At 51.9% G+C, this 13,434-nt stretch overlaps 1 protein-coding gene across 1 annotated transcript in view; it reads right to left on the reverse strand.

Annotated features, from left to right (window-relative positions):
* Nucleotides 1-1,963: 1,963 nt before the first annotated feature.
* The window catches only part of GRIK1 (glutamate ionotropic receptor kainate type subunit 1), a 215,120-nt gene continuing 203,649 nt past the window's right edge, over nucleotides 1,964-13,434 (reverse strand). Inside the window, exon 16 of the mRNA XM_071220170.1 lies at nucleotides 1,964-2,239. Within this exon, the coding sequence (XP_071076271.1) occupies nucleotides 2,084-2,239 (156 nt within the window). The 3' untranslated portion in view covers nucleotides 1,964-2,083. The remainder of the gene's footprint in view (nucleotides 2,240-13,434) is intronic.

A 13,434-nucleotide genomic window follows, 5' to 3' on the forward strand; every position in this document is an offset into this window, starting at 1 on the left:
TCTGTCAGCAGCAGGGAGTCACGAAGGAGAAAATGTGAGACCTGCTTTTAATTATCTTCGCCGTCCATTTCTCCCTGACTGTTTGAGCCGCAGTTCTTGAGTGAAAGGGAGGGAGCTCCTGGAGACTCATGATTGTCCTTGGGGGCTTTCTGGGCCGGGTTCCAGCGATGCTGTGGTTTCTTCTTTTCCTCCAAGCTGCTCAGCGTCCTCTGTTCTCACCCGACACATGGACGTGCGGTCACGCGGACATGCATGCGCCGTCCAGGTGGAAACGTGGGGAAGGGGAGGTGACTGCACTGCGTGTGCAAGCTGACCTAAAAAGTCATGTTCTGCACATGTGCCCAGTTTGATACATTGTTTAGAAACACAGTTAATCTTAGAGAACTTTATGCACCCTGAATAAAAATTCTGTTGCCAATATTTGAAGAAGAAAGTGGTTAGTGGGCCTTAAACTCTCTATAAGCCAGATTGATATATTTTAGGCATTAAAAGTTTATATATATATATATATATATATATATATATATATTCGTCTTTCTTTTCCCACAAATTACTGTAACAGAATGTGAAGATACACAGCAGCGTTTTATGAAATGAGAGAAGCTGTCATACCACTACACTAGGAAGTGTGAAACAGAAGGCCTTGGTGTGATTCCCAGTGAAGTGCAATAAGCTGCCTTCCCCACCACTGTGTTACCACCCCGGCCCCTCCTCGGCGGGGTGGACGCACCCAGTCTCTGCCTGTGAGTTCTGAATGTGAGCGTCCTCGGGCATTTTAATGAACTGCTCTGTCTTCCCTCTGCTGTTAATAAAATTCGGTTGATCCCAAATCTGAGTGTTTGTTACAGTCACAGAAGAACACCTGCCCAATATCTGTTACTGCTATTTTAAAGGTGATTTTCTTTTTGTGTCGGGAGATGTTTTTGGACTTCAGCTCTACAGAGACTAGATTAAAAGTTTCCTTCAGTTACAGAATAATCCTACAGAAACCAATGGGACTTTATTATATGAAATATTGATCCAGTGTTGCTGCTTTTCCATTTGGTTCCCGACACAGTGAAGGATCCCTGGACCCCCCAGGTCCCCTCCATCCGGGGCGCTGTGTGATCCGTCCTCTGGGTTATTGAGAGACCCTCCTCAGTGACCTCCCCTTCCTCCCCTTGGTCTTCTTTCCCGCTGTTCTTTCTCCACTCTTCGCCTGCGTGGCTGTTACCTGTCAGGCCTGCGGCACCCTCCCCCGCACTGCACCCCCTCCCCCCAGCGTGGCAGCCACAGGGAGCTCCCTTTCTCCGTGCGGCCCTTTGACTCTGCCGCTCCCTCAGCCCAGGTCTGAGTCACCTGGGGCCCACCCTGCTCCCGACTTGCGTCTCTCTCCCGGGCTCCGGCCGTTCCAACTTCCTGCTCTGAGGAATGGGATGTTTTTCTTTTGCGTTTTGCCATAACCTGTGGGGGAGCATTGGACCATGTCTGTCTGCCTCCGTGTGCCATCCCCAGAACTTGGACCGGTGCCCAGAATGTGGCGGGCACATGGTTTTGAGTGAATTTTTCCTTTTTAGTATCCTTTTTTTAAACTTAGTACTCACTGATGTTCTGAGCACCATTTATACTGTTTATAATGTTAAATATTGAAACACAAAGATGAGTGGTCTCACTTTACTATAATAAGTAGGTCTTGGGAATAAACTAAATGTATATTTTTAAACTCAGCCGGAAATGGCTCTGTCTGTCCGAACAGGATCCGTCTGAATGGCGGACTTGACAGCTGAGGACACTGGGGCTGGGAGCCGGTCACACGAGATACAGCGACACTCAAACTCGTTCTAGGAAAAAACTCGTTTTATTCATATTTAGAAAGCACAGACAGCCATTCGTTGGGGTGAGAGAGAAAATACGTGAGCATACAAATTCATTTCCAAAGGAATGGTGTCTCCTTCCAGGAAACACCTACACAGGCCTTTTAAACTTTCTCTTTGATCTACAGACACAGCTTATGTGCAGACACACGGAAATGCCACCTGCTCGTCGGAGATCTCCCCTCCAAGACCCGCTTCTCTCCGAGGCCACCTCCAGGTGTGCGGCTGGCTCAGGCCACGGTCTCTTTTCTCAGAGTTCGTCTCTGGTGACAAGTAAGGATACTGGTGAAGGAAGGTTTCCCCTTAGTTCTTGGCTTTTTCTTTAACTTTTTCTGATTTTTGAGTGAGATTCCCAGCTCTTCCATGATGGCGTTGAAGGACAGACACTGGGGAGCAGGAGACGAGAGGATGTCAGCATCAGTGGACCCCGCCCTGCTCTGTCTCCTGCCCGCACTTACGAGTAAAAGGTGCTGCTCCAAGGCAGCTCTGCCTTGCAGGGGAGTCTGGCCTGGCCCCGCCCCACCCCGCTTCCACCCATTGGCCACCCGCCTTTCCTGTGGGGGCCACCAAGACTGCACGCTAGCTGGGCAGAGTTTGGGGTTTCATTCACAAAGGCAGTGATGCACAGCTACCCAGGAAGGCTCTCAAAAGAGACAACTTACCTTTGCTGAGACACCAAAGCAGAGTTAAATTAAGTCATTTCCCCCACTGAGACGATCCAAACATTGAGGCTCATCAAGGCACATGAGCACTTCAGTAACGTTACAGAAAGTGAGCAAACCTTCGCTACACCAAGGCTTTGTTTGTTTCTCCCACGAAACCTTACTTTGTTCCTAAAACAAAATCTAATTCTTGATGACTTTCCTTTCTGATAAAGAGCAAGAAAAAAAACAATTTTAAATTGTAGTATTTTCTCCGAAAAGACAAGAGATGTGCCAGCAGCCACAACGCAGGTTTGTGGTTGAAATGAAAACAGCATGGTGGACGCACAGCGAAGATGACGCACGATGCAGGGCGGCTTGTGGTGTGCGTGAGTCGCACCACCCCCGCTTGCAGGCACAGGACAAACACGCTGCGCATGGGTGGCTGCCGTTTCTTCCAGCCAAGACGAGATCGTGGGCAGATTCCTGCTTGGGGGGATTTCTATAAAGTGACTCTGTTTTAGTGAGGTTACCTCTAAAACACCCTGCAAAAACGTCAGCGCCTTCAGTGCCATGTACAGAAGAGTGAGCACAGCCCCTTTATCAGAAACCCACATGCGGGTACGGGTGGGAGTCGCGAGCCCCCTTGTCCCTGGTGAGCAGCAGGAGAGCTGAGCCGAGTGTGCGGAGCACAGCCTGTCCCGTGGGCTCCTTGCGCTTCACGCGCAGCTGCGCTCCATGGGCTCCATCAGAGAGGTGACATTAAGTAAGCAGTATTTTTTTCTACTTTATTTGAGGACCAGACAGACATGTTTAGATCCTAGATGTAATTATTGGCCTCCCAGACCCACACCTCCAAAACAGTTGCTGTGTGCCTATGACTTCTTGTCTCTGTTACACATAAGTGTTTCTAAAATTTGAATTTCATTCCTGTTTTCCTGTGATGGTAACAAAGATTCAGGTCTGCGTGTTAACTTTCTCTCCAGTGGTAAGCTGTGGTGTCAGTGAGTTGAAGGGGGGCTGTGACAAGCAAACATTCAGAAACGTTTCCTGCGATTGATCCTTCAGGTGTGTCCCAGGTGCCAGGGGGAGGGGCAGCTCTGGGGCATCACCGACGGCAGTTGACATGGTGCCCCCAGGACCAGGAGCACGTTCGGGAGGGTCACGGAGGTGGGAGGTGCCAGGCCTTTGCGGCCTCGACTGGGAAACTTGCTCCAGAGGAGCGGAGCTGCTGGTTTAGGACAATTGTTAAAAAGTGGGGGAGGGGGAGCGGGAAGGAAAAATTCCCTGAGTTTGACACACTCTTCTCCACGTGGCCCTCCCGACACCCTGGTAAGGAGGGAGCTCAGTGCCCTTCATGCGTTTGGAAGAATCGCCACGGGAGGCCCCGAGGGGCTTTTCCTGGGAACGTGGCTCCGGGGACTCAGTTGTCGGGCTCGTGGACGCATTTGTCTTCACCTGCTGTCTTCTACGGCTCATCGATCCTTTTTTATTAAGTCACTGTAAAGAGCTTTACTTGTAGATTCTTTTCCCACAGAATGTGTAAGACGTTCCCATCACCCTGTTTTACTCGGATTCTCGGACATTCAGTTTTGGACATTCCACCTGAGTTCACGTTGAGGCTGCAGAAGCCGGGAGTCCAGGCGCAGTCTCGGAAGTGGCCCGCGGGCAGGGGCTGGCGGAGCCCTTCCTGCTGTGGGTGGATGGTCGTAGGGGCTCTCACTTCCACGCGCGTGTCAGTGATGTTTGCTGGAAAACCGGAACTCTGATCCAGGCATGCATTGCCCCGGGACAGGACGCCCATCTCTGTTCTTCTGAACCCCCAGGACTTCATTCCCTGCTGAGCGTGTCTGAAGACGCTGTTGGTGGTCTGGCTGCTTGCTCGTCGGTCCCAGACTAGGGTTTCTTTCAGGGTTTCCCTTTGTCGCCAATGGTCAGAGAGCAAATGCCAGGCTTCAGGCCGGCCTCTCTGCTCGCAGGTGCCCTGCGGGTCAAGGAACGTGTACAGCCTCCAGGCCCTGCCCGCCTCGCACTCACGGGGGCCACGTACTCTCGTGTCCACTGGAGGCGGGACCGTGAAGGTCACCCTGAGTCTGTAGTGGCGCAGATGGCCTTACCTCCGTCCATCCACTTGCCTGCGATAATCTCAGAATTACTGATGCCTGTGTGATAAGTAGATCGAGCTTCTGCGTTAGAGTCGCAATTCAGAATAGCTTTCAAAAGCCTCTTTCTGGACTTGGTTTTCAAGAACTCCTTCATGCTCTCCAGTTTCATCCATGCTGTTGCAAAGGGTGTAAGCTCCTTCTTTCTCTCTGCTGCATAGAATTCCATTGTGTAAATGTACCATAGTTTTTGGATCCCCTCGGGAGGGTGGAGGTGGGGGAGGGAGGTGGGTTCAGTTGGGGTGGGGTGGAGGGATGGGGAGAAAAGGCATACAACTGTACTTGAATAACAAAGTTAAAAAAAAAAAGAACTCCTTCATGGTAAAGAGTCATAGAAAAACTATGTTTAAGCAAATTCCTAAGCTCTAATTTCAGAAAGTATCAGGCATACTGATAGTTGACTAGTGTCCTTGCTCCTAGGGAAGAGAATTGAGGGGTAGGGTGCCCAGTGGCATCTCCCAGGGCTCTGCAGATGGGAAATGTCCCTGGTAGCTGGGGCCCTAGCTCCCCACCTTTTCCCTGGTGGACAGAACTCTCGTTTTTAACGGATCTGCCCATATGACCATGAATTAGAGTTGTGAGTTGGCCCCTGGTGTCAGAATGCTGGCTTTTCATCTTCAGCCCTGCCGCTCAGTGGCTGGGTTATGCTGGGCAAGGTGTTCATTTTCTCTCAGACTCAGTTTTCCTACCTGTACAACAGAAACAGCAGTGGAACCCTCTCCCCAGAGCTGCCACGGGAATCAGAGCTGATGGATGTAAAATGCTAGCACGGTGCCTGGCACGTTGTACGTACTCTCTTTAAGATGAGACTTTATAGCTGCTGAAAATATTTTGTCTAGAGCACTTGCTGACATTTTTTTTAATGGAAGGAACAACTTTGCAGCCCCTCCAGGAAGGATGGGTGCTCAGCGACAGGAAATGAGAGCTGGTGGCAGGTGCTCGCCACCTGAAACAGCGGTGCCTCCTGCGAGAACCTGCCCCTCCCAGCGAGTCCCTCAGGGGTGTGGGCGTGGGCAGTAAAAGACTTGGTAGTGAGTGAGTGCGCACTCACCGGCGGCGTCGCTGCCACGGAGGCTGCTCCTGACTGTGTCCAAGCACAAAGTGGAATGTGCACGTGTGTGCATGCGTCAGTGTGTTTGTGAGTGTGCACGAGTTATCTTGCACAAGCAAGGATGCCAAGGAACACAGATGGGTCTGGGAGAGGCTGCGGCTGAGGCTGACTGGGCCTGGGTGTGCCTGGGTTGCAGGGGCCAGACCTGCTGTTTATTTTACAGGAAGTCCCCCCTTCTCCTGTCTCCTCTGCGACAGCGCCTTCCTGGTTGGTCTGCTCTTCTCTATGACTGCTGGCTGCGTGGCCGTCCTTGGATCCCTCCCCATGTTTGATTTCTTGGCACCAGCCAAACCAGACACAAAAGACCCCCTTGTGCACCCGTTGCCCTGGAGGACAGGGAAGAGCCTCCCAGTTCTTCCTACTTTGAACCTGGAATAAACTGCCCCAGAGAAAAGCCTGTGGGTGGAGAAGGTCATTTTCAAGCTGTGCGGGAGCCCTGTGCTGGAATTTGACTTCAGTTTGTGACGGGTGAAGGAGCGGGGCTGGGTGTCTGGGGTTGGCTGCCTCCCTGGGGTAAGCGGGGTGTCAGTACTGTGCGCAGTGGCCCCGGTTCTCATTGTGCTTCCATGCTTCTGTGTCTGGGGCTTTGCTTGCTGGTGTGTTCAGGAGGATGGCGCTGGGTGCAGGCCTGCAAGGGTTCTCCCGACACATTGTGTTTCAGAAGCTCTAGCCTAGCCAAGGGTGCAATATAAATCTTACATTCTGTCTGGCTTTCTTTTGACTCTCTTATGCAGTTTATTTATAAATGCTTGAAGGGGTCTGCAGTATTGTTTGATAAATTTCCATGTCACACGTGGAAGAATATAGATATATTGTCATTTTACAGACTAAAAGCTCTTATTGTATGTGCACACCTGTTATAACTTGGAGGTAAGCTATGATTTGACGTCTTTGTAAAGACTGTTTTTGGCGGCGTGCAGAGCACCAAGGGAGAGGCGCTGGGGAGTCACGGTGTTGTCGTCACTCTTAGTATTTTCTCCGTCTGGTCGCGTTACTGCCAGCACCTATGGAGGCAGCGGCTCAGTGATTTTCCCCTTTAACTAGAAGGTCAGAGCGTTCCCTTTCCTGCCATTTTAAGCCCCAAGGCCTAATGTGGGACAAGCCTAGAACTGTCAAAATGTTTTGGGGCTGCAGTTAGGAAGCTCTGCAGGAAACAAGCACAGAAGAATCCTGTCCACACATTCACTGTGTTAAGACTTTGGACCTCTGGATACCTATCTGCATGGGGATCTGACATCTTCAGGGGACAGTTGAGGACCCAGGAGCAGAGGTCAGTGTTGGGATCCCCAGCCACGTGGAGGACCAGGGAGGGAGGTTCTCACACGGCCCCCACCTCTATGTGAGGTCCGTTGTTCCCAATCTCAGGGTCTGGGCACCTTTAACTCTGGTTTCATCAGTTTTTGAGCTTATTCAGAATCCCTGGGCCGTCTTCCATGCAGCCATCCTTGGAATTAAAATAAAATGGATCTCAGAGGTGGAGGGTCAGCCACCACTGTGGCTTCCAGAAGACTGGCCATGATGAATTGTGCCTGGGAGCCCAGGAGGACGCTGACCCGCACTTCTGAGTGGGTGCCCACAGTCTCAGGGTGGAGGGAACCTAGATGCTGCACTAGGGTTTCCGGGTGTGGTCCCCACCCTTACCCGCCTGTGACCTGGAGCCCCTGCCCCGCTGTCCCCAGCGCCTGTGGTGCCTTCAGTGGGCTTTTTGTGGGCTGCTGGCACCAGTCCCATCTGCCCCTCGGCTGCGGTGCGCAGACTGGCTTGCTTGCTCTTCCTGGCCTCTCCTGATGCCATGTTCTCACCACCTCCCTGTCTGTCTGCCTTGCTACTCCTTCTCTTGTGGGCTCCACACCTGGGCCTGGGGTCCATGGCTCTGCCTGCTCAGGTCCCAGGTCCATGCTTCTCATTCTTTGCAGCCTGTGAGCCCTGGAAGTGCCTGGCTCCCTGTCTGAGCACCGTCTGTCCATCAAAATGTGCCTGTGGGTGGGGACAAGGTCACTCCTGATGGCAGATGCACAAACATCGTCCTTCTCGGGCCTGTGTGTGTTTGAGGGTTTTGTAGAAAGAATAGAAAACTGTCCTATTAACATAAATGTAAGTCGGTTGTGGATTGGCATTGTGTGTGTGTATATGTATAAATTTATTTACTTTCAAAGAACTCTTAAAGAAGCTTTTTTTTTTTAACCTGGGTGGCTGCCCAGGGTTACAACCCAACTCATGGGGTATAGGAACAAGTTCATCTCTTCTAACATTAGGGATAATTTCATGGAAAACTTTGAAAAGTAAGGTCAACACCGGGACTGTAACATTCGGTATTAATCCACGTGCTTTTTTCCAGTTCTTCTGAAACTGAAACCCCTTTTCCCACTTCTAAAGTTGCAGGAAGAGCTTTTATATGCAGTGCCCTCAGGCAGAGATGAAAGGAAGGAAGGAAGGGGGGAGAGGGAAGTCAAAGTGGCAGCTGTGGGCTTCTACACAGCTTTGTGGGTCTGGAGGAGCCTCTGCCATCTTGGAGGCCGGGAGTCACGGCCGCCAGGTGTTTAACAGAAGAGAAGGTGCTTGGGCTGAGGAAGTTTGCTTTAGCACCTTGAGGACCCAGTATATGGAGGTGGGGACAGGGAGGGAGAGAGGACTGTTCCGTGTTGCTTCCAGGGGAACTGTGCAGCCAGGATTCCGAGGACACCTGGGAAGGGCCCCTCACCTGCCACGTCGGGGGTGACGCTCCCATTGCCTCTGGAGGAGGGGATGAGGCAGATAGAGGTGGGGGCCTGGGAGCACAGAGCCACTGCGTCCACTGCCTGTCCTGCCCCCACGGGGAGCAGGCACTGGAGTGGAGAAACGTCCTCAGAGCCAGTCTTTGGGCCTGCTGGGGACTCTGAACAGGGCTCAAAAGCAGCTGTAGATTTTCCCTCCCCCAGAAAGGGTGCAAAGGGGTGGCTGGGGAAGGGCAGGACTGCAGAGCAGCCTTCAGGTGCCCCCCCCCCCCACCACAGGGGGAATGGTGTTCTCACCCCCAAGGGGCAGGAATATGCCCCAAGTTGGGTTTGCAGGTGAAGGAAAGCCTCTTCGAACGATTACAGAGATAATGTGATTAAAGAGACTTCTCTAAATAACTTGTTAAACAGAGTGCTCAGACTGGAAAGAAGTGAAGCCGAGAGCACCTGGAGCATCGGATAGTGAGGTGCCCTGAGGAGACACAGAGCCCATGCGAGGGCGGTGACCCGGTGACCTGCGGCTGGCCGGGAGAGTCTCAGTTCACACGGTCAGGGAAACATCCTTGTTTGATCTTGAAAAACCTGAATATTGGAACTTTGGACACTCCAGCTGAAAAATTATGGAGAAAGCAAATTCTGGTCTAGCTGAATTAAACATTTTTGACTGATGGGGAAACAGCAGGACTGCACTACATCACTCAGGTGTCGCTGTCCCTCCTGAGAGTCTGGATGCGCCGGCGACAGGGCAGCTTGGGCTGTGGAGCTGGACGCTCCGCCCTGCGGTGTGCGCAGACAACCCCAGCCCTGAGTCCGTCCGCAGGGCGCGGAAGCACAAGGCAAGGCACGCCCCTGACGCTGGTTTCCTGTCGCAACAAGGCCCTTGTCTTCGTAAACAGAATTTCTCTGAGCGTTTGGAGGAGAGGGTGTTGAAAGCAAAATTATCTTAATATGCTTGTGCATCTGGACATAAAATTTCCTAACGGTGCAAAGCCTAATGAGAAGGCTCCCGCGGCACACAAAACTGCAGCACCCGGCAGAAAGTTTCATTATCTGCGAGAGCTAATTAATGACGCCACTTGGCACAGTTAGATGCGCAGAGAGGGGCATGAGAAGGAAGAGTGCTCTGCTTTCCCTTCGCTTCTCAGGGCCGTTCGGGCCACTTTTAAATTGCTTCCAGGGATGCTGGCCCCACAGTCGGAGAGTCACGGGCGTGGAAGCTAATTGAGATGCATTGCTTTGCTGCTTTGCCCCAGCGGGCTCCTGGGGAGCATCGTCATGCCGGCCAAGTGCAGCTTGCTGCTTGGGAACAATTATCCTTTGTAGCTTCACAATCATGTAATCCAGCTAATTTTCTGAAGGGCATGATCTCTACCCACCATGCATTGCTTAGGTATTTCCAGTTTTGCTGGAAGAACACTAAAATAATTTAATTTATGATTTTTGTCTAAAACAAAATAAGTTTTATTTCCCCCCCTAATTGCATTAGCTTAGAGGCAGGCTTGTTAGGTAATAACTTAGACATCCCCTCTCCACAGCTGTTGAAATGACGGCTCAATCTCTTTGTACCTCTCTGTTCCCTTCTGAACTCTAAGCAGCATTTTTCAAAGTGTAAGCTGGGATAACTTGCCGGTGTTAATAAAAACTCACACTTACCACCAAATTTGAAGTCAAACTGCTGTGTTTAATTTAGTTCAAAAGAAAAAAACTTGCTTACCAAGTACTTTTAACAATGGTATTTAGAATTATTGGGGGGAAAGGTCACGTAAGAAAAGATACTAAAAAAAAATCCCAACCCTTGCATTGGGCAGTTTTAAGAAAACGCGTACATGTGACCTAATTTTGGAGAAAACTGCTCTGTGTGAGTCCATTTTTATGAAAACCAGTGGGCACGGTTCGTTTGAGGACTGCTTCGGGCTTTAGTTAGAGACGCCGGTTCCTGGACTAGACTCCTGGAGGAGGCATCTCCACAGGGAGAGCCTGTGATTTGTGTTTTAGGTGATTGCCCCCATGTGACTCTGAGGGACACAAAGTTGGAGGATGAGTGATGTGAAATAGAGAGTCTGAATGTTTTTCTTCCACATTCAAGCCCTTTTCCCCTAAATTTCCCCTAAAAAGCCCTGGCCCCCGTGGGGTCGCCATGGGGTCCGTGGTCACTGACGTGGCGGAAGGCTCGGCCGTCTGAGGGCAGGAGGAAAAGCAGATGGAGAGGGAGTTGGGACGGAGCCTGAGGCCCCTGGTGGCGGCGCCCGGGGAGGGCGAGGAGAGGCTGGCTGCCTGCCTGGTCACGCCGCGTGGGCCTGGCCCTCCCCACTCACCGACACGGAGTTGTGGACGCGGTGCAGTGACGGTTCAGTCTCAGAGGGGTGCGGTTCCCCGAGTTCCCCCTAGAAGGGCCCACTGAGCACCCAGGGCTGCGTGCGTGCTGTCTCTGCGCTCGGGCCCAGCGTCCTGCTCTAGAACCTGCCGTGGACAGGAGGCTGCGGGTGCCAGTGGCCAGCGGCGTGGGATCCGCCGGGCGCCCTGTCCCAGGCCCGGTTACGTCAGAATCCCAGAGGGGACGTTCCTGCCGCCACTGTGGAGCCTCATCTGCTGCCAGTTTGGGTCCTTCTCTTGGGTACAGGGAAGTGGCCACTGGTTTCTAAACTTGTGTGAGGAGAGGGGTCTTAGAGACAGTGTGACCCTCTGATCCAGGAAGCCTGTCTTCCCATGCAGCCTGTTTCCGTCCCCCGATAAACCATGCTCGCCGCCTGTGCGGCCTGAGGGCAGCCCTTGACTCCCTGGAGGGACCGAGCATTTGTCAGCAGGGCTCTCGTGAGTGGTTTCACTTTGATGCCGTTATATGATTTACCTCTCAGCAAATATAAGTCCACGACCATCCTCATTTTACAAACGAGGAAGCGGGGGCTCAGAGAAGGTGAAGAATTGCTACGAATGAAAACGCCGTTATTTATTGAGCGGCAGCAGTGTGTGTGTGGGGGGGGGGGGCGGGCATCTGGATTGTCAGTGGGGGCAGTCACTTTGCACCCGTGCCCTGGGGTCTGAGCGGCAGAGTGCTGGTCTGCCGAGATGCCTCGAAGAGGCAGGGGGCAGGGGGTATTCTGTGATGCAGTGAGTTTGGGAAATGGTGGGTGCTTTTCCATCTTGTGGAAATGCTCCACGCCACACGGTTAAGCTACGAAACACGCTGAGAAGCCAGCAGTGAAGGGACAGCTGGGGTGCTGCCCCATGGGCTCCTGGCCCATGAGCAATATTTGAGTAGCTCTTGCCAACGGAACCTATTTTGAAAAATGCTCCTTCAACTTTATGACCTAGAAACCGTATCCCGGTTTTCCATGTTAAGAAGCCACGACTCCAGAAGGCTCTCACTCGTCTGCAGTCACTCAGCATGTGGCTGCACTAGAACTTGAGCCTCAGGCCTGATTTAGTTCTGAATTTTTAGAAAACTCTTCTCTGATTCTAAAGCCTGGGACTTCAGGTGGCTGACACTGATAGCAATTTCACTGTTAGTAAAGCTGAAATAAAATTCTTAAAAAGGCTTGAGTGTGATACCATATGTAAAGCCTTTTCGAAAACCACAAAATAACGTATAAATATTGGAATCGGGTCACTTACAGTTCATAGTGTCAAAAGAACACCCATTGAGGAGCGGGGCCATTTCTCTGTCCGGCCTCTTCATCACACTCTAAAGGAAGGGTCTGGGTAGAGACACAAGCTTTGCCCCTCGAACTCTTGGTAGCATTTTTGGTTTATTAATCCTTGGGAATATGAACTTTTGTAATCTGTAATTTCTATGTACAGAAGCAATACATTTGAAAACTAAAAATAAATCATTTTTAACCCAACGTCTGATTCTGCTGATTGTAAGGATGTGAATGCTGACTGCGGGCAGACACGATGTTGCCTCCACCACGTAACAGCACGTAAACACCAGTGTAAGTTCGAGATGCTTCCTCCACAGTGCATTTGTTTAAAGAGGAAAGCAGGACCGAGGAACCTTGGGCCAGGGCCCCCTTTCCTGCCGTGCTCGGCAGAGAAATAGAGTGTGTGGTTCAGAGGCCCCATGATTGTACCTGCGGCACCTTCCTACCCCGAGAACTATGTTTGGGGGATCGCTTCCTGTCAAAAGGAACCACATTAGGGAGACAAAGGGCAACTGATCCCGATTTGGGGGAAGATGAAAAGCCTGCCCCTGCTCTACTCACTGTGGGGCGGAAACAGCCCCCAGGGACTGATGCATCCTGAGCCCCAACGGGAACCTTGCAGGTGGCCTCCCGCCCCAGGCTGAGTGGGAGGGGCCCCCACCCACACAGTCTGAGTGCAGGTGGGGGATGAATCTGCAGAGATCCCCAGGGAAGGTGGATGGGGGTTCTCTCCTCCACTGTCTCCCCCTTGTCCTCCTCCCCGTGCACTTGGAGTGAATGAACAGTGGCCAAGCAGCCAGAGAAGCCAGTGTGGTCGGGGCGACGCCCAGGAAAGGCTGGACCGGAGCCCCCGTCTGTCCCGGTGAGGGACAGACGGACACCACCTGTGCGGGAGAGATGCTCCTCCATGCAAAGGGGGGGCGAGTGGGGAGAGCAGAAGGTCTCTACGTGCACACCTAGCTCAGCGAGCGCTGGCGCTTGCGCAAAAGAACCCACAGCAGGAAAAGACCCACAGGTCCTCAGAGACACGGGCACGCACCCGTGGAACCTGCAGGCGGCTGCCAACCTCTACTGGCCAATGTTACTTGAAAGGTTGGTGCTAATGAACTTCTACCCAGGGGTCTTTCTGGACTGGGTGGTGCTGAACTCAGCTGGTGGTCTTCTGAGACACTGGGTTTCATTTCCTTCCCATTTCCTGGAGCACGTTTTTGAATCTTTAAAATCTAAGACATCTTTGAGTCTTTGTCTAAATAACACATTTGAAGTAGTGAAATAGATTTGAATTAGAAATGAACATTGTTACAGAGTTACA

Source organism: Desmodus rotundus, chromosome 2, assembly GCF_022682495.2.
Source record: "Desmodus rotundus isolate HL8 chromosome 2, HLdesRot8A.1, whole genome shotgun sequence".
NCBI lineage: Eukaryota > Metazoa > Chordata > Mammalia > Chiroptera > Phyllostomidae > Desmodus > Desmodus rotundus.